Source organism: Centruroides sculpturatus, unplaced genomic scaffold (assembly GCF_000671375.1).
Source record: "Centruroides sculpturatus isolate CEXI.00-Female unplaced genomic scaffold, Cexi_2.0 scaffold2788, whole genome shotgun sequence".
Classification (NCBI taxonomy): domain Eukaryota; kingdom Metazoa; phylum Arthropoda; class Arachnida; order Scorpiones; family Buthidae; genus Centruroides; species Centruroides sculpturatus.
The window spans coordinates 1-18,406 of NW_019386874.1; the positions used below are offsets into that span (position 1 = coordinate 1).

At 28.2% G+C, this 18,406-nt stretch overlaps 1 protein-coding gene across 1 annotated transcript; it reads left to right on the forward strand.

Moving 5' to 3' along the window:
* The first annotated feature begins 2,366 nt into the window (after positions 1–2,366).
* LOC111615877 (transitional endoplasmic reticulum ATPase-like) lies at positions 2,367–17,361 on the forward strand. The gene is made up of 18 exons (XM_023357319.1): positions 2,367–2,474; positions 4,734–4,906; positions 5,043–5,123; positions 5,195–5,387; positions 5,898–6,029; positions 6,208–6,310; positions 6,456–6,589; positions 7,480–7,615; positions 7,691–7,803; positions 7,958–8,122; positions 8,228–8,350; positions 8,421–8,633; positions 8,721–8,805; positions 11,722–11,815; positions 11,894–12,023; positions 16,284–16,445; positions 16,519–16,676; positions 16,751–17,361. The coding sequence occupies exons 2-18, from the start codon at positions 4,734–4,736 to the stop codon at positions 16,848–16,850; spliced, it is 2,295 nt and encodes a 764-aa protein (XP_023213087.1). The 5' UTR covers positions 2,367–2,474; the 3' UTR covers positions 16,851–17,361.
* The last annotated feature ends 1,045 nt before the right edge of the window (positions 17,362–18,406 follow it).

Below are 18,406 nucleotides of genomic sequence, written 5' to 3' on the forward strand. Positions count from 1 at the left end.
TTGATAATTTACATATTTTTCAGTCACTTAGATTTTGTAATTTTGGCATTTGACATTTAAAAATGTCATATATCATATTGTGACCGCAGGGTCGGCACCTCTTTAGCGCCCTGTCAGGATGACACCACTGTGTCCTGTGAACAGACACAGAAAAAGAATATTGGCCATTAATTTTCTTTACACGAACGGTCGTGTGTGCGGACTTTTGGTTCCGGGATGGAGGCGGAAGGAGAGAATCAGAGGATTTACACTCTATATATTGTCTTTATATATATAATACCCGTTTATTGTTCTATTTAAACTATATACAAATCATGTTCGATTTCAGTTAACATAGCTACTTCTTTCCAGATAACCTGTATTAATGAGAGAGAGAGAGTTTACATTACTTCGTGCGAGGATAAATACCTTGATATTAGTTACGAGAGTCGGAAATGTAGTCCTTGAGTCTCAAGAGGTCCTAACGATGAAGTTTCTTACACAGTTCCTTCAAACGATGAAGGTTCTTATCTCACACAGTTCTTTCAAACGATGAGGTTTCTTAGATGCTGGTCTTCCTGCACGGCAGTGACTAGAGAAGTCACCAGCAGCGGCTAATCCACACATGTAATCCTATAGTTCGCCCAACTCTGGAGACCGTCCCCGACGCATTGACCCCTCCCTTCCACAAAGGGGGTATCGTTGGGTTTTTTCCACTGCCCCATTAGGACTGTTTTTTTCACCACTGATCAATAGTTGTTTTCTTTCTTCCCTTTGTAGACTCCAGGTGACACATTCAATGTATCATCCTCAACCAGGAAATAAGTCCGTGGGAAAATAATTTAATGATCTTTTTAAATGTCGGTTTGAATAAACTTTTCCTTTCTCAACAAAAAATATTTAAAAAATTTATTCCACTAAGTTCGACTCTCACAATAAAAATAATTAATCTATTGGAAATGGAAAAGTAATGTGAAGCTAAAATGTTATTACTGAGGAGGAGCTAAGATTTATTTCTTCAAAATATAATAAACTTTTCAGATTAGTCATTTTCTCTCCCCTTTTCTTCAGTCTACTATATTGAAAGAGTTATGATTTTAATGATATAATTAAAGTAACCAGGAATTCCAAATTTATGTAATTTTTTAGATTTTTTAAAAATAACATTAAATATCTCTAGTTCTGATAACAGAGGATCAAGTTTTAGGATAAAACTAGGTAGCACAATAGTTCAATTAATGTTAACTCATTTAAGTTTGATTATCTTTTGTGCAAAACAGTGCTAAAACAATTTCTATAGTCATGTTGCAATAGAAAAGAGAATTGCAATTAATTAAAAAAATATAACAACTAGTGCCATCTAGTTTCAAAAATGCACAATGTTTGCATATCCAACTTCTCAATGAGCAACTCGTGCAAATCTCACACTAGCTACCTGTTTGTAGAAAGAGTGTCACCATTTTGTATTTTATTTTACTTGGTTCTCGGTCCCCTGAGTACCTACAAGTCTGTCTCTTTTTTTTTTTTTTATGTGCACATGATTTGGGCACCAAATACTCTATTCAAATTGCAACTCTTGACAGTACTCCTTCATACCTCTAAGGAGTCCAGCCGTTGACAGCAGCATGGTTTTATAAACAAGACATAGTCTTGTCAATAATTATAAAAACTAAGTTAATACTAAATAAATTAAACCTAAAAATTAATTAAAACTAAAAATAATAATTAAAATTTAGGCCTTTACATCAAAACCAAAATAAAAAATAAAATAAAATGAAAATTAAAACATTTTTTAAAGTTGTTTTGAAATTTTCAATTGTAAATCAATTTTTAAATTTATGTTATTTGTGTGTGGTGATGACTGAACATTTTGCTTTTAATATGTGAACAGATTATTAATTTTTATGGCAGAAATACAAAATTTTCATTGATTATTCAATGGTTGAGTTTGACTATAGCCACAGTAGTTATGAGTTAGGTTCTGATGAATTTGAGTCAGACTATATGTGAGTCTATTTATTATTTGTGATATTATTTATCATCATCAGACTATTCATTAGAGATATTTCAAAACCTTCCTGAAGATGCAAATTAGAAACTAGGTTATTCAAAATAGCAAGCTAAATAAGACCCATCCACTTATAATTTTTTATTTTGATATCAAATTTTGCTTTGATTATGGAAAAAATTTAATATTTTCTTAATTAGCATAAAATTAATGTTATGTTGACATCTAATTTTATGCTAATTGAGGAAACTAGATTTAGCTTTTCCTTAGATTAAATTATGTGACTGTACAAATTTGTCTATATATTAATATAAAAAATTTAAATTTTCATAATAGTTATTAAAATCTTTTAATCATAATTTTTTTGTTTTTTTTTTACAGTTCAGAAGATTTGGCTACTGCAATCTTAAAAACTAAAGAAAAACCAAATCGTTTAATTGTAGAAGAAGCATTAAATGATGACAATTCAGTTGTGGCTCTGTCACAGGTAAGATGAATTGTTACAATTTGTTATAACAATGGTTAAAATACAAGTCTTTTGGTATTTTCAGAATTTGATAAATACAAGGCAGATTCAATAAATAAGATTAGTAGTGCTATTAAAGAAAAATCATGTGGCATACAAGGTTGAGGCTAATAATTACTAATATAAAAACTATTGTCTATGTATGAATTCCCTATAACTCCTGCAATTTTTGTCCAATCCAGATGAAATTTTGGTTATATTCATTTTATGTTCTGACGAAAAGTATATAGACTACTTACTTTATGGAAGTATTACTATAGAATAAACGTTTTATAGATTTTGGATTGGTAATTGCACTTACATTGCAGTAATGTCAGTGACCACATGACATTTATGCTTGATGAGGAAATTTCCCTTAATTTGCATTTTTAAATATTTTGGCAAATGGCATATTTTAAACTTACTTCATAAATTTAAACTTTAAAAGAAAATAGCTGCATTGTGTCACTTCTATAACAAATTTTTTTAAAAAATATTTTATAATGACCATGCGACATTCTATTATTTGTTCGGAAGTAACAATCTAACACACCCATTATTTAGAAAGTGTTATTGCTCATCTAATTAACATACATACAATTTATCTTTGTTTTATCAATGTGGATTTAAAAAGACTCTATTTGTCAAAAAAAAAAATGCCTAGGGAAAAGCGTAAGAGTAAAATTGGTCTGGTAAATTCTAGATCTAAATGAATAAGAACAACTGAGACCCCTGAAGGCCATGAAGTTCGACTTCAGCAACATCAAATAAGAATGGCTTTGTCAAAGGCTGCAGAAACAGCATCACAATGCCAAGCTAGAATATAAACTACTTAATTTGTAGAAATAGCAACTCTTCTTGAATTTCTTGAAATCTCCACTCTTCTCAGTTTTTCAATCTTTTACTTTCTGATAAAAAGTATTCAATCATGCTTGATGGGGAAATTTCTAGTTTTGAAAGAGTTATTATTATAATATACTCTACATTAATAGTGGTCCCTACTAGATGACATTTGCATTCCCTGTGTGGTTTACAAAATGGTATTTCCCATATCAAACTGCACCAAAATTAAACAGTAAATTGTTATTTGATTTTTGACAGCCAAAGGCATTAGATCTAGTGAGATCCTTGCAGGATGTATTCACTATACGGAGTTGTGCATACTATGCAGAAAGCTTGCAAGTGGGTTCAAAGTTCAAGAAAGGCCAACAAACAGACGATGAGTCAAGTACTGTAGACTTTTGAACTCAAGCTTTTTGTAGCAACATGCACAATTCTTATTGTGATACATACTGTGATGGATCTCACTAACTTGTAAGTGCAATTCCTTCAGTGTCAAAAATCATTATCAAACTGCCTCAGAATCTATGGGCAATATTATTTTGTATATTCCATGGTGGATGCAAATAACATCTGGCAAGGATGTACAGAGCTATATTACTGTATACTCCTTCAATATTATTAGTCTCAACTTTATATGCTGTTATTTTTCTTTAACAGCACTTCTAACATAATTTACTCAGTCTGCTTTGTACAAAAAAATTTTGGGAAGATTTTTGTCAATTATCATCAAAATTTTGAAGACAATAAAAATATTTTCATAATAATGAATCATTTTACTTATTAATTCATTAATATTTATATTAGAATTGTTTAGCATATATTGACATTTCTATAGAATATAAATATAAATATTTATGTACAAATTATATATATATATAAAATTTACTTAATGTATTCTTCAAATTAATCTGATTAGAATGCTAGTTTTTGAATGAATAGCTTTCATTATCTGTAGTAAATAATTTTTGGTTTTGTGCAGTTTCTTTATCCTAGTTATGCAAAATCACAAATATGAATTGATTAGTAAAATGTTTATTTTAAAATATATTAAACAACATAGTCATTTTTAAAAATTATAAAACCAAAGTGAATTTTTAACATTGATATTGATACCTCCTTTTAACTCTCAATGTAATGTAGATCTTGTGGATTGGTGTTTTGTTTTTTTTTCTTTCGTGTTTTAGAGAATCAGCAACTAATAGCTCAATACAAGAATTCAAAAATATTTTTATGAATTTTTCATATCAGATATTTCACATTCTACAGAATTTAAAAAAAAACTTTGATAATTTTAAAAAAGTTCAGACATGATTGAATTGTAAGTGTTGTGTGTATTTAAAGTTTGAACTTTTATTATTATTATATATTTAATCTTGTATTTTATTTTTAATAACTCAGATGAAGATGGATGAACTTCAACTTTTCCGGGGTGACTCTGTAATGTTGAAAGGAAAAAAGAGAAGAGAAACTGTATGCATTGTGTTGTCTGATGAGACGTGCCCTAATGAAAAAATACGCATGAATCGTTGTATAAGAAATAATTTGAGGGTTAGATTAGGTGATATTGTAAGGTAAAACAAAATTATTCAAAGTAATAATTTTTAAAATGTTTAAATTTTCATTTATGATTAGTTAATAATTTTTAAAATGTTTAAATTTTCATTTATGATTAGTTATGATTAGCTCATTGATTTGTTTTTCTTTTAGTATTCATGCATGTCCGGATGTAAAGTATGGAAAAAGAATTCATGTGCTTCCTATAGATGATACTGTTGAAGGCTTAACAGGGTAAGTATTTAAAATTTTATCAAATTTTCACAGTTAAATAGCAGTAATTTTATATTAATATTCTTTTTTAGGAGTTTATTTGATGTGTTTTTGAAACCATACTTTTTGGAAGCCTACCGTCCAATTCATAGAGGAGATTTATTTGTGGTTAGAGGTGGAATGCGGGCAGTTGAATTTAAAGTTGTGGAGACAGATCCTAGTCCTTACTGCATTGTTGCTCCTGATACTGTTATTCATTGTGAAGGGGAACCTATCAAACGAGAGGTATAATAAATTACTAAATACTTATTATTTTATGTAATTTTTTAGGAATATAAGTTTAAAAAAAATACTACTAAAAACTTTATCAAATCTGTTAGTTTCTTACTACCTTTGAATTATTATGATATACTTACAAACTTTTAAATCCTTTTATTTGTGGATAAGTTAGTGAAACAAAGATTTGTTTTTAAAAGCTAATAAAGCTGTTTGGGAAAATTTAGAAATCTTTTATTCCTAATATAATTTACTTATTAATTCAATTTAGTATCACCTTGACAAACTGTTTATATGAATTATTTGATAAGAAAATTTCTTATATAAGGAATTGTGTATTGCATATAGTAATTCTCTGCAATTATACAAAATCTTTCAGATATGTTTTAGGAAACATTACATATTTTTTAGCATTAATACAGAATAATAAGTATGTTGAATTGAATGTAATTTGAAGTCAATAGTTCTCAAATTCTTAATTTTCTCTCTACAAATTATGAAAACTATTTTCATTTGTAGGAAGAAGAGGAATCATTAAATGCTGTTGGTTATGATGATATAGGTGGTTGTCGGAAACAATTAGCACAAATAAAAGAAATGGTTGAGCTTCCTTTACGGCATCCAAGTTTGTTTAAAGCAATTGGAGTAAAAGTAAGAATATACAATCTTGAGAAGAAAAGCAATATGCTTTTAAAGCATGTTTTTTTTAAAATTAAGTATAAGCATAATGCTAACATAATACTAAATATATTTACTTTATTTTAATTTTTGTTAAAAAATTCATGAAAATATTTTATTATAATACATTTAAAAAATAATTGTTTTATAGCCACCTCGTGGTATATTATTGTATGGACCTCCAGGAACTGGAAAAACGCTGATTGCTAGAGCAGTTGCTAATGAAACGGGAGCATTTTTCTTTTTAATAAATGGTATATTTCTTTAATCAATCTCCTAATCACAAGTTAATCTTACAATAAATCATGCAATTTCTATGAAAACCCTTGCTTCATATTGACTATTGTCACTCCTACTATATAACTTTGTTTTTATATTACATATTTATTGTCTTAATAGGTCCTGAAATAATGAGTAAATTGGCTGGAGAATCAGAAAGTAACTTAAGAAAAGCTTTTGAAGAAGCAGAAAAAAATTCACCTTCAATAATCTTTATTGATGAATTAGATGCAATTGCCCCTAAAAGAGAAAAGGTATTTATTCATATGAAAGAATATAGATAAATTTTATAATGCTGATTTCTAAGATTTAGGAATGTCTACAGCAACTTTGTTATCCTGTATCTGTTAAATTTTATACACTATTCATATGCAATTTTTTTTCTATGCAAGTTAACTTGCAAATAATGTTAACGATGCAATAAGTAATTTTCAGTTTTTTTAAGTACTTTGCCAGGCTTTGAAAATCAAATCTAAATATATAAAATTACTTGTCCTGAGTGAGTGATTGACTGATTCATCATTGCCCAGAGCAAACTGCTGAACCTAGAGGTGAAATTTTGTACACAGTTAGGGTGTCATGAAAATGCACACTAAGAAGGGATTTTTGGAAATTCCCACGGAGAGAGGGAGATGATTAAGGCTTAACCTGAAGAACGGCTTCTACTGTACTATTTTAGATGTGATTTTTTTTGTTTTCAACTACGTTTAGTCTTCATTGATACTTAGGTGTATTAAATTGATAACATTTTTCAGCCAGTCTGAACTTATTTTAGTTAAAGTAGGTTTAGGTTTACTTCATTTGTTTAAAAATAGTAGTTGTAGCTGTAAAGCTTTGGCTTACACAATTTTTTAAAATAAATAATGACTCAAAAAAAGGTATACCATTCCTGCCTTACATGAATAAAAACACCAAATTTATTGATGCATTTGTATTTGAATATAGCTATGATATAATGATATTTTCAATACTGTATATAGTATTATATTTAACATTTTATAAATAATTTAAGTAATTTTAGAATAAAAATTAAGTAAAATTGTTTGTTTTTGTTTAAAGAAAATTAGAATTTAAATGCTGTTTTAAATCAACTAATTATTAAATAAAGTTAAATATCTAGAACTGAACTTTTTTATAATTTCAGACACATGGTGAAGTTGAGCGACGTATTGTGTCTCAGTTATTAACATTAATGGATGGACTTAAGCAGAGATCCCATGTCATTGTAATGGCTGCAACTAACAGACCAAACAGTATTGATCCAGCATTACGAAGATTTGGTTAGTTAATTTTAAACTTTATTTTTATTAATAATAATATATGTATTTTAATCCATCTCTATATAAAATATTTAGGAAGATTTGATCGTGAAGTGGACATAGGTATTCCAGACGTAACAGGAAGACTTGAAATTCTTCGTATACACACTAAAAATATGAAATTGGCTGTTGATGTAGATCTCGAAAAAGTAAAATAATTTTTTAGTTTTAGTATTTTTCATAGAGGAATAATAAATTTATTATTTAAGTATTTACTTCTAATATTAGATCATCACAAATGTCTAAATATTTAAACATATCTATAATTAATTTTTATATTAAAGTTTACATATATTTCTACAGATTGCAGCTGAAACACATGGATTTGTTGGTTCTGATCTAGCTGCTCTTTGTTCTGAAGCTGCTTTACAACAGATTAGAGAAAAAATGGACTTGATTGATTTGGAAGATGATCAAATTGAAACAGAAGTTCTTAGTTCTTTGGCTGTAACAATGGATAATTTCAGGGTGAGTTTTCAGTAGTTTAATGATTTCAGAAATGTCTTCTAATTTGATTTATAAATTGAATGAAAATGATTGTTCATTGCTTATTAATAACACAATTTATTTTAGTGGGCACTTGGAAAGAGTAGTCCAAGTGCTTTAAGAGAAACTGTAGTGGAAGTGCCTAATGTCACTTGGGATGATATTGGTGGATTGGAAAATGTAAAGAAGGAATTACAAGAAATGATACAGGTAAAAATATATATTAAAAATAATAATATAATGTTATTGTTTTTAAAATATATTTTAAATTTTATTTTAGTATCCAGTTGAATATCCTGACAAATTCTTAAAATTTGGAATGACACCTTCTCGGGGAGTATTGTTTTATGGTCCTCCAGGATGTGGTAAAACACTTCTGGCAAAAGCCATAGCTAATGAATGTCAGGCAAATTTTATTTCTATTAAAGGACCAGAGTTACTTACTATGTGGTTTGGTGAATCTGAAGCAAATGTTAGAGATGTTTTTGATAAGGTATGTACATAGAATTTGTATAAATATTTTTACATGAATGATTTATTTTAAAAGTAAACCATTATATGTTGCATATTCAATTTACAGGCAAGAGCTGCTGCTCCTTGTGTGTTATTCTTTGATGAGTTAGATTCTATTGCTAAAGCTAGAGGTGGAAATGTTGGTGATGCAGGTACAATACTTTTTAAATTTATAATTGAGCTTTAAGGTTTTAATACAAAACAAATTTTGAATAATTCTTAACTGAAAGTAAAAATTGTCATTCATCCGCTGAAAATTAAAAGCTGCTGTTAGAAGTATCACTGATAGTGAAAAAATTATTGATAAAGTTCAGATATTTCAAAACTCGAATGCAATATAACTAGATTTAAATCTTATTTGTGATTATATTTTTTTTATTAATAAAAATACATTTAATTTGATTTGATTTCATTTCATTTATTCATATTTTTCAACTTAAGATGGTTCTTACTTCATCTAACCATTTTTTGATAATATCAGCTTTATTCACTTGTAACTTGGATAAAGTTAGCATTAGCTAGTTAATACTAGCTTTATCAGTAGCTTTAGTTGTAACAATCCTTGATTACAAATAATTTTCTCTTTGTAAAATATAGAACTAGTGAAAAAAGTTAGCAAAAGTATACTATTCCTTTTTTGTTACTGAGAGAAATATGTTTATTAAAGCAATTGGTAATTTATTTCCAATCAATAATTAATTAACAATTGCAATTAAAAGTACTGTATGACATGTTAACATTAATTTTAGTTAAACTAGGGCATTTTCTTTTTACAAAGTATTGTTGTCATCTCAGCTATTTTGTTGATCTTGATCAGAAGTATCAGCAACATTTTCATGTGTTTTATTTTTACCATAAATTTTTATTGATGACAAAATAAAAATATTAATTGAAAATTTATTCTACAGAGTTGTGTTTGTTCAGTTGAGTACTGAGTGACTTTATCTTAGAATGTGTGTTAGAAAACAGAGCTACCGCTGTATTTTGTTTGTCATTTTATGAATGAATGCTTACCNTCAGTAGCTTTAGTTGTAACAATCCTTGATTACAAATAATTTTCTCTTTGTAAAATATAGAACTAGTGAAAAAAGTTAGCAAAAGTATACTATTCCTTTTTTGTTACTGAGAGAAATATGTTTATTAAAGCAATTGGTAATTTATTTCCAATCAATAATTAATTAACAATTGCAATTAAAAGTACTGTATGACATGTTAACATTAATTTTAGTTAAACTAGGGCATTTTCTTTTTACAAAGTATTGTTGTCATCTCAGCTATTTTGTTGATCTTGATCAGAAGTATCAGCAACATTTTCATGTGTTTTATTTTTACCATAAATTTTTATTGATGACAAAATAAAAATATTAATTGAAAATTTATTCTACAGAGTTGTGTTTGTTCAGTTGAGTACTGAGTGACTTTATCTTAGAATGTGTGTTAGAAAACAGAGCTACCGCTGTATTTTGTTTGTCATTTTATGAATGAATGCTTACCCGCAGTTTAAAAAAGTTTAATAATGCTTACCTAAAAATGCTTAAATAAACTTTACTAAATACAAAGATTAATCTATAAAAAGAAAACAGTGACAGTCTTAAGGGCTAAAGTCTGAAAGCAATGACAATGACACCTGGTTTATAGGAAAGATAGGACAAGGAAGGAAAAAATTGCACTATCAATTTTCATTAAAGTAAATCTGACAAAAAGCACAAAATAATTTGAACATTTCAATATTCTAAAATTCATGGACAAATTTGAAACGTGTGTACTTTACTTGGATTTAAAAAAATATATTGAATAACAAAGTTTACACTTAAAAATTGTGAAATTTTGTATTGAGGATTTCCAAAATTGCATTAGAGTGAAACTAGAAGTCATGTTGTGTGAGGGATACCTGTTCTTAATTTAAATGTTTTTGCTAAGCTTTACTTTTTCAACCTGATAGAACCAGGTTTTTGTGATTAAAAGGATTTTGCAGTCATCAATAATTTCATAACAATAGCTTTCATGATAATTTTATATTCATCTGAGTCATGTGATAGTTGATTGATCAATATATAAAAATTTTTAAAAGGGGGTTATTTTATAAATACTCAGAATTTTAAAAATGCCTTCAAAAGGGCAAATAGGAAGTAATCAGCTCTCAAATGAGCTATTAAACATACACAAACTCCTTTTAGATTGTATTCTGTAATTTGGTGACACTATTCTCTCTCACTGTAAATGTAGGTGACAAAATGCTGATTGCATAAGTCCAAACTGATCCAACAAATTTATACAAAATTGAAAGATGTTCATAGTAATCATCATGGACACTTAAGTTTCATCCAAAATTATGGAGATATTAATGGTCAAAGTTGGCACTTCAACATTAAACATGTGGCAGAGCTTTACTATAGAGCACTGTTGCACTCTGGTGTAATGTAATCTTGAAGTTTACAAGTGTCTTTTAAAAGAAGCTTATTATAAACATATAACAATGCTCACGCTCATAAAAAAGCATCATATTCAGCATTATCCAGATAACATTAGATACATCACATTATCCAGATAAAGCTCCAATTTTAAGTTTGGTTCTTACTTCATCCATCTATTTTTGGATAATGTCAGCTTTAACTGCTTTTGTCTTGGATAAAATGCACTTAATCTGTAATAAAGTACAAATTACTATATTTTATGGTATATAAGATGCACCTTTATTTTAGCACAAGTATCAATATTTAAGCCATGCTTTTAGCACTTGATATTTCGCTTTCTTTTGTTACTAGTTTTATCAAAAATACTTGAACTAAGTTTTAATCATAATTAAATTTGTGATTCCAGATTTAATTCATATTTTTTCTTTAGTAAATAATATAATTAGATCTTTGTCTTGTTTTTATGAAATGATTTGGATATTTTCTCATTCAAAATAAATATTTAAATATTAACATTTTTATATTATTTAATACTTGTCTTTGAATTATTTACTTGTAATTAAAATAGTCATTTATTATTAATAATAGATTTCAAAATATTGTTAAAATGGCAATCTTTTTAAACTATTCATATCATTGAATCTGTTTGTGTAGGTGGAGCTGCAGATAGAGTTATCAATCAGATTCTAACAGAGATGGATGGTATGAGTTCAAAAAAGAATGTGTTTATAATTGGAGCTACTAACAGGTATTATAGTCATTATGAATTTAATATATATATATATTTCATTGTTGGGTGAATTTAACAGTGTGAATATTTTTACAGACCAGATATTATTGATCCTGCTATTCTTAGACCTGGCAGATTGGATCAGTTAATATATATACCATTACCAGATGAAAAGTCAAGGCAGTCCATCTTAAAAGCAAATCTCAGAAAATCACCTGTATCTAAAGTGAGTTCTTAGCTTTAAAGTAAATTTTCAGTGATGTGAATTGTTGAAATTTCTATTTCATTATCAAAATGTTAGGTTTTTAAGTACAATATTATTGTTCTGTAAATTTAAAAATTGTTTAAGTTTTTATTTCTTCTTTTATTGAATAGGAGTATTATTTACATTCTTGATATATTATATGTAATAAGTTATCTATTAATTGGTCTACAGTAGTTTATAGGTTGACACAATTTGAATATTCAGAATTTTTGATGAATTAAATTCCTGATTTTGTCCATAAATATTTTCTTAAAATACTTGTACCAACTCAAAAACCATTTAACTTTTTTCTAATATTTTCAATTGTTTCTTTTTTATTTAAATATTTATTTTATTGTATGTATTTTGTTGATTTATTTATTTATTAGATTGTTTTTAGTTATTGATGATATGAGCTTTCAAATACATTCTAAAAAACTGTTAGGTGTTTGTTCTTTTTAAAATGTTTTTTTTTTCCTGAAGATGGTCATTGAAAATGATTGAAAACAATAGAATAAAGAAATATACTGCATTAATGGTTGTTGAGTGGGTATTTTGTATCATTGCAATTCTGAAAAGAGTAATTACTTGTGACTTTAAATTTTTATACATCAGACTTTACAAGAAAAAAATTGAGATTTTAAAAAGATTTAGAATAATGTAGTTTTTGTATTCCTCACCAAATTAAATTGATACTTTATTAAAATTTTCTGTATTTATATATTTTTTTATTAAAAATCTATAGTTTAAATTTCTGTTTTAATTTAATAACTTTTTTGTATTAAAACTTCTTCACTCTGTTATCTCTAACTTGAATTGTCTGTAACTCTTAAGTATTTCTCTTGGAGCTTTGACTTGAGAGAAGTTTTATTGTATTTATAAACAATTTTAATGCAGATTTATGGTATTTGGGTTATTATTTATATATATATTTCTTTTTTGAACTTTTTTTCCCTACTCACTTTCGGCAGTTGCCTTGTTGCCTCACCCATTGAGCCAACTTTGGGGTTTCTGGGTGGGAATTCTCTCCTGCCCATTCTAGGAAATTTTTTTTTTCCATTCCTGAATCCCAAGAAATGTTGGTCAGGAAAAGTGGGAAAATCAACTCCTAGAAACCAGTAATACCTACAATGAGAAATAAATGTTCTGCTCACAATGTATCTTTTAGACTTTTCACCTACTCATCACTATGTAAACTTACATTGTGTTACAATATTACACACCACCAGAAATCCATGCACAACACTAGAATCATATAACATAAGACCAACTAATTTTAGCTCTTGTAAATTGAGCACATTTGATCACAAAGAACAGAAAACTGTTTGTATTTGCACACAAAAATGTTTATTTTCACAATCTAGGATTTGACTACAAAATCATCTTCAGGTAAACTATCTAAAGAAATCTAAGGTAGCTTACCTTAATATAACATTGTAGTCAAATTCTGAGTTGTAAAAATAAATATTTCTCTGTGTAAATACAAACTGTTTGTTCTTCACGGTGTATTGTTGTCTTTTGGAACAAAAATTAATATAAAACCAGTTTTATTTTTGGGGAAACACAGTATATATCTTACATATCATATTGTTTAAATAAACTGTAAAGAAAGGTTACTGGTTGTTTGAAATTTTAAAAAACAAAAATATTTACACTTGTATGAAGTTTAATATTTTATTAATGGGCATCTTTTCCTCTTCTGGCAAAGAACGTGCTGAAATGGTTGCAGTTAATGAATGTGCATTGTGGAGGACATTTTCACAAAAGATTCTTTATCACAACAATGCTTTCTCTCACACAGCTTTCAAAACAACTGTGTTTGTGAAAAACATGATATTCTTCTACTCTGGATTTAGTTCCTTGTGAGTTCTTTTTGTTTTCCAAAATGAAATTGAAGCTCAAGGTGCAGCATTTTCAATATTGTCAAGGAGATCCAATTTGAATTGTAACAGATTCTTCACTGATTTCTAAGGATCATTTGAGGCTTGACAGAAGCCATGGGATTGCTTTATAAATGTAAGGGAAGACCACTTTGAAGGCAGTAGTGACCAGATTGAAATTAGCTAAGTATTAAAATCTTCATAGACCAAATCTGGTTACTTTTTTGATTGTACCTCATAAAAATGAAACTTTACAGTATCCTAGATTTTTTGCCTAATTGTTAAAAATGACAAGCTTCGTTTATTTCTCCCCTAATTGTAAAATGCTATACTTAGTCAACTTTTCAATATGATTTATATCTAATCTTAAATGATTAAAGACTTATCATTCTTTGGGTATATTGGTTCATGAAAGACTAAGTATGTAAGTTAAAATTTTTTTTTACATTTGTTAAAGACACTGAAAAAAAAAAGTTTTTATGCACTTAATTTTTAAGGGAGAAGTATGAATGATGAACTAACTTCACAAATTAATTAACACACACAAATGAATATTAACCCTGTACTACCATGGGGTCAATGGTGACCCCCCCACTCCATATTTCCAAGTCTTACAAAATTTTTGTAAAATATATATTTTCCCTCCCCCTAACTTTCATATTTTTTTCTCAATTGAGCCTGTCCAGGAAGGATTTTCTTCCAGAGGCTTTATTTTGCAAGTTACATTAAAATTCATATGTTACCATGATGTCAACTGTGACTCCAAAGTTAATTTTTTTTTCATTTTGATAAGATTGAATGTTTCTTTCTTGAATTACATGTGGTGACTTTGTGTGGACTTGTTAAATATTTGTTAATAATTTCAGGAATGATTGTTCCTTATTCCTGAATTTTCCAATTGCTCTCAGATGAATCGTCATTTGACAAACTGCTGGAATTATACTGCTGCTCCACTTTTGTTATAGCAATCTTACTATCATTGTCATCTGTATTATCTTCATAATTATCGTACAAGACGTCTTATTCATCACTTTCATATCCATCACCCACTTCTTCAAACAACAGATTGTGAATTAGACTTTCCATTAGATTAAGAGTTATCCAATTTGGTGCCAAATGAATATGACCTAAATAAACATCTCTGATAGGATAAATGATTGCATCTTTTACTGTGACGAATAGGAAACCACATCTTTTTCAACGTTTTCAATATCACTATTCTAAATACTTTATATTATGGATATACATGAACCCAATTTGGAATGAAAAAAGAGATTTAGGGGTTGGTTATTTCTCTTGAAAATAGGAAAATCTCTGGTGAGGAAGTAAGACAAAATTACCAAAATGGCTGCATTACCAGAGTAGATGAAAACATGGCTGATGCTTGCTTTGACTTAGGTCAGAAGACAGGAAGCATTCAAGTCATTTTTCTAAATGTATGCACTTTTCATGCCCCAAATGTTGATTTGTATTGAATGTGCTCAAAAATACAATAATGAAACTGTCAATAAGTAAGTCTCTTCTTGACAGGAAAATTCCAGTGAATTGAAGTGGTACCATCAAGTAGTCATTATGATGAGAGAGAATTATTATTATATATATAGCTATTTTTCTGTTTGTGTATACTAAAAAAAATAAATATGTAACATAACATTTTGTACTTTCAGTGGAAGTTGAAATTAAACCATAAAATTAAATCACATAAATATATTCTTAGAAAGTATTGGGGTCAGCCTTGACTCTATGGTATTCAGTGTAACAATAAAAAGTTAGCAGTATAAGAGTTAGTTACTATTAATTTTAGTTTGATAGAACCAAATAAAAATTATATTTCTACCTGGTTCTTTATACACATATACACTATATATATATATACAGTAGAGCGTCGTTTATCCGAAGGTCTGTTATCCGAAGGAATTCCAGTCAACAAATTTAAATTTTCGCCAGTGCTGTGGCGCTGTAATCTTTGGCTGTCTTGGGCTACTCAAATATTTTACGTTTTTGATACTAAATTAACTCCTGAAGTATAATTTTTTTATTGTTTTTATATCTTTTAATATATTTATTTTGTTTGTACAAAATAAAAAAATAATTTTTAACAATACAATAGTCTTCGTTAGGCTTAACATCGATGAAAATTCAACGCGAAGCGACACGCAACGGAGAAAAATTTCAACACAGGATAAATTAATATATTTTTTCGTACATAATTATTTATCCGAAAAATAAGTTATCCGAACAACCCCAGTCCCCAATTGATTCGGATAAACGACGCTCTACTGTATATATATATTTGTTTACTGTTTGAAGTATTCTTAGTAAGAGCTGGGAACTTGAATAATTAATATTTCTTTTATTACAGACTGTTGACTTAGGATATATCAGTAAGGTAACTCAAGGGTTCAGTGGTGCTGATTTAACTGAAGTCTGTCAACGTGCTTGCAAATTAGCAATCAGAGAATCTATTGAAGCAGAAATTCGAAGGGAAAAGGAACGTGCCCAAAGAGTAGATGGTTTAGCAATGGTGATTATTGTTATAGAATATTTTTAAATCTTAAGCCAATAAAAAAATTAAATGTTTAAATTATTTTATGTAGGATGTCGAAGAAAGTGATCCAGTTCCAGAGATTCGCAAAGATCATTTTGAAGAAGCCATGAAATATGCACGTCGTTCTGTCAGTGATAATGATATTCGCAAGTATGAAATGTTTGCACAGACATTACAGCAGAGCAGAGGGTTTGGTACAAGTTTCAGGTACGAATAGTAACTTACATTTACAGTTAGAGATTAAGTAATTAATGATTCACCAGAAAACTGTCTTAACGTAGATTTCCAAGTGGTCAACCTGCAGGAAGTGGCGGTAGTTCAGGAAATGGACCCAGCCACGGAAGTAATTTCCAAGATGCCGACGACGATTTATACGAATAATACAATGCATTTAGTGTAGAAAAGAACTGTTGACTTGCCTGTTCAAATTTCTGGAGTTTCAAATGTTTGGGGACGAAAATGTAACAAAATTTTTCAGAAACATTAATATTGACAGTGTTGCACTGTGATTTATTAGCTGTTTATCGACGATAGAAGAGAGAGGTCATATTTTCCTTTCACACAACAAATTGTTTCATCAGGCACAGATTTAAAATAAAATTCCAATTTTTCATAAAATGGTTTATCATGATTCAGGGGCAGAAATATATATAAATTCGTTTATTGCATTATGTTACTGTGATGTATGGAAACTCAGGATGGAATTGTTGTCAAAGGAAATAGTAATAGATAGTGTGGTTTATTCTCATGTTAATTTTCTTCACAAGGAACAAGAAGGCTTCTATCGACAACTTACTGTTCATGCATAATATATATATATATAATGTTCTTTGTTGGTTTTTAAGAAAAGTTTGAAACAACGTGCAAAATACAGGATGTTTTTGTTTCTTGAGTTTCATTCATTCATTTTATTTTTATAACTGAAACAATAAGCTGCAAAGTTACAATGAGAAAAGGTGATAACTCCTGAAAGACCTGACCATATTGGTTCCTTAAAAGAAATTAATTACAAAAAAAAATTTGCAACCTTTTGTTTCTGATATTTCCAATTTTCATTTAATATGATATATTTATATTGCTATTGTATAAGAAGTACTGTATCTACTAAAAAGTTTAAGGAAAGTCCCATGTAGTTTTATTATTAAATTATCGGTGTTTAACTTTTTTAAAACAAAAAATTTTAATACCAAACTTTACTTCCATATATAAATACAAATAAACTAAACTTTTCAATATTTAGTCTCCATGTTTTATAATTGACCAGATAAGTTTGGAAGGTGGAAGGAAATTTATTCTCTAGTCCCCCATTATAATGCAAGGTTGTCAGCATGGAGGCACAATTCTAATTTTTTTTAAGTGTAAAAGAAAGTCACAACTGATGATGTGAAAATTAAATAATTAGCTATAACTTCTGCTTAATCAAGCGGCATTTATGATTTTATAAATGAAGATAGCTAATCCAGAAAATAACTTTCATTATATACATTAAAGTTGTGACTTTCTATATTTAATAGACTGACTTAAATTGTAAGATGCAAACTGTTTTATTTATATATTTAATGGCACTTTTTGTATTTTATTTCTTCTTAAAATTTTTCAGTTAGACATTCCAGGAAATAATGTATTAAAATAAAAAAATTAAGCATGCAAACTATGCAACTGTCAAACCATTGATATTAATTCAAAATTCCGTTTAAATATTATTTAACGAATCATAAAATTGATTTTAATAACATTCTTCATAAACGATTTGTTTTTCCAAGAAATTTACAATATTTTATTCAAGAATTTTGCACTTTAAAGCAAAGTAACATACCTGATTTTTTTTAAATGCGAGAATATTTGATCATTTATAAAGTTGTACATACTTGGAGAATATTCTTTTGGACTCTGTTTTCTTTAATCAGAAAGTCATGCCTATTTTTGTTCGTTTAGAT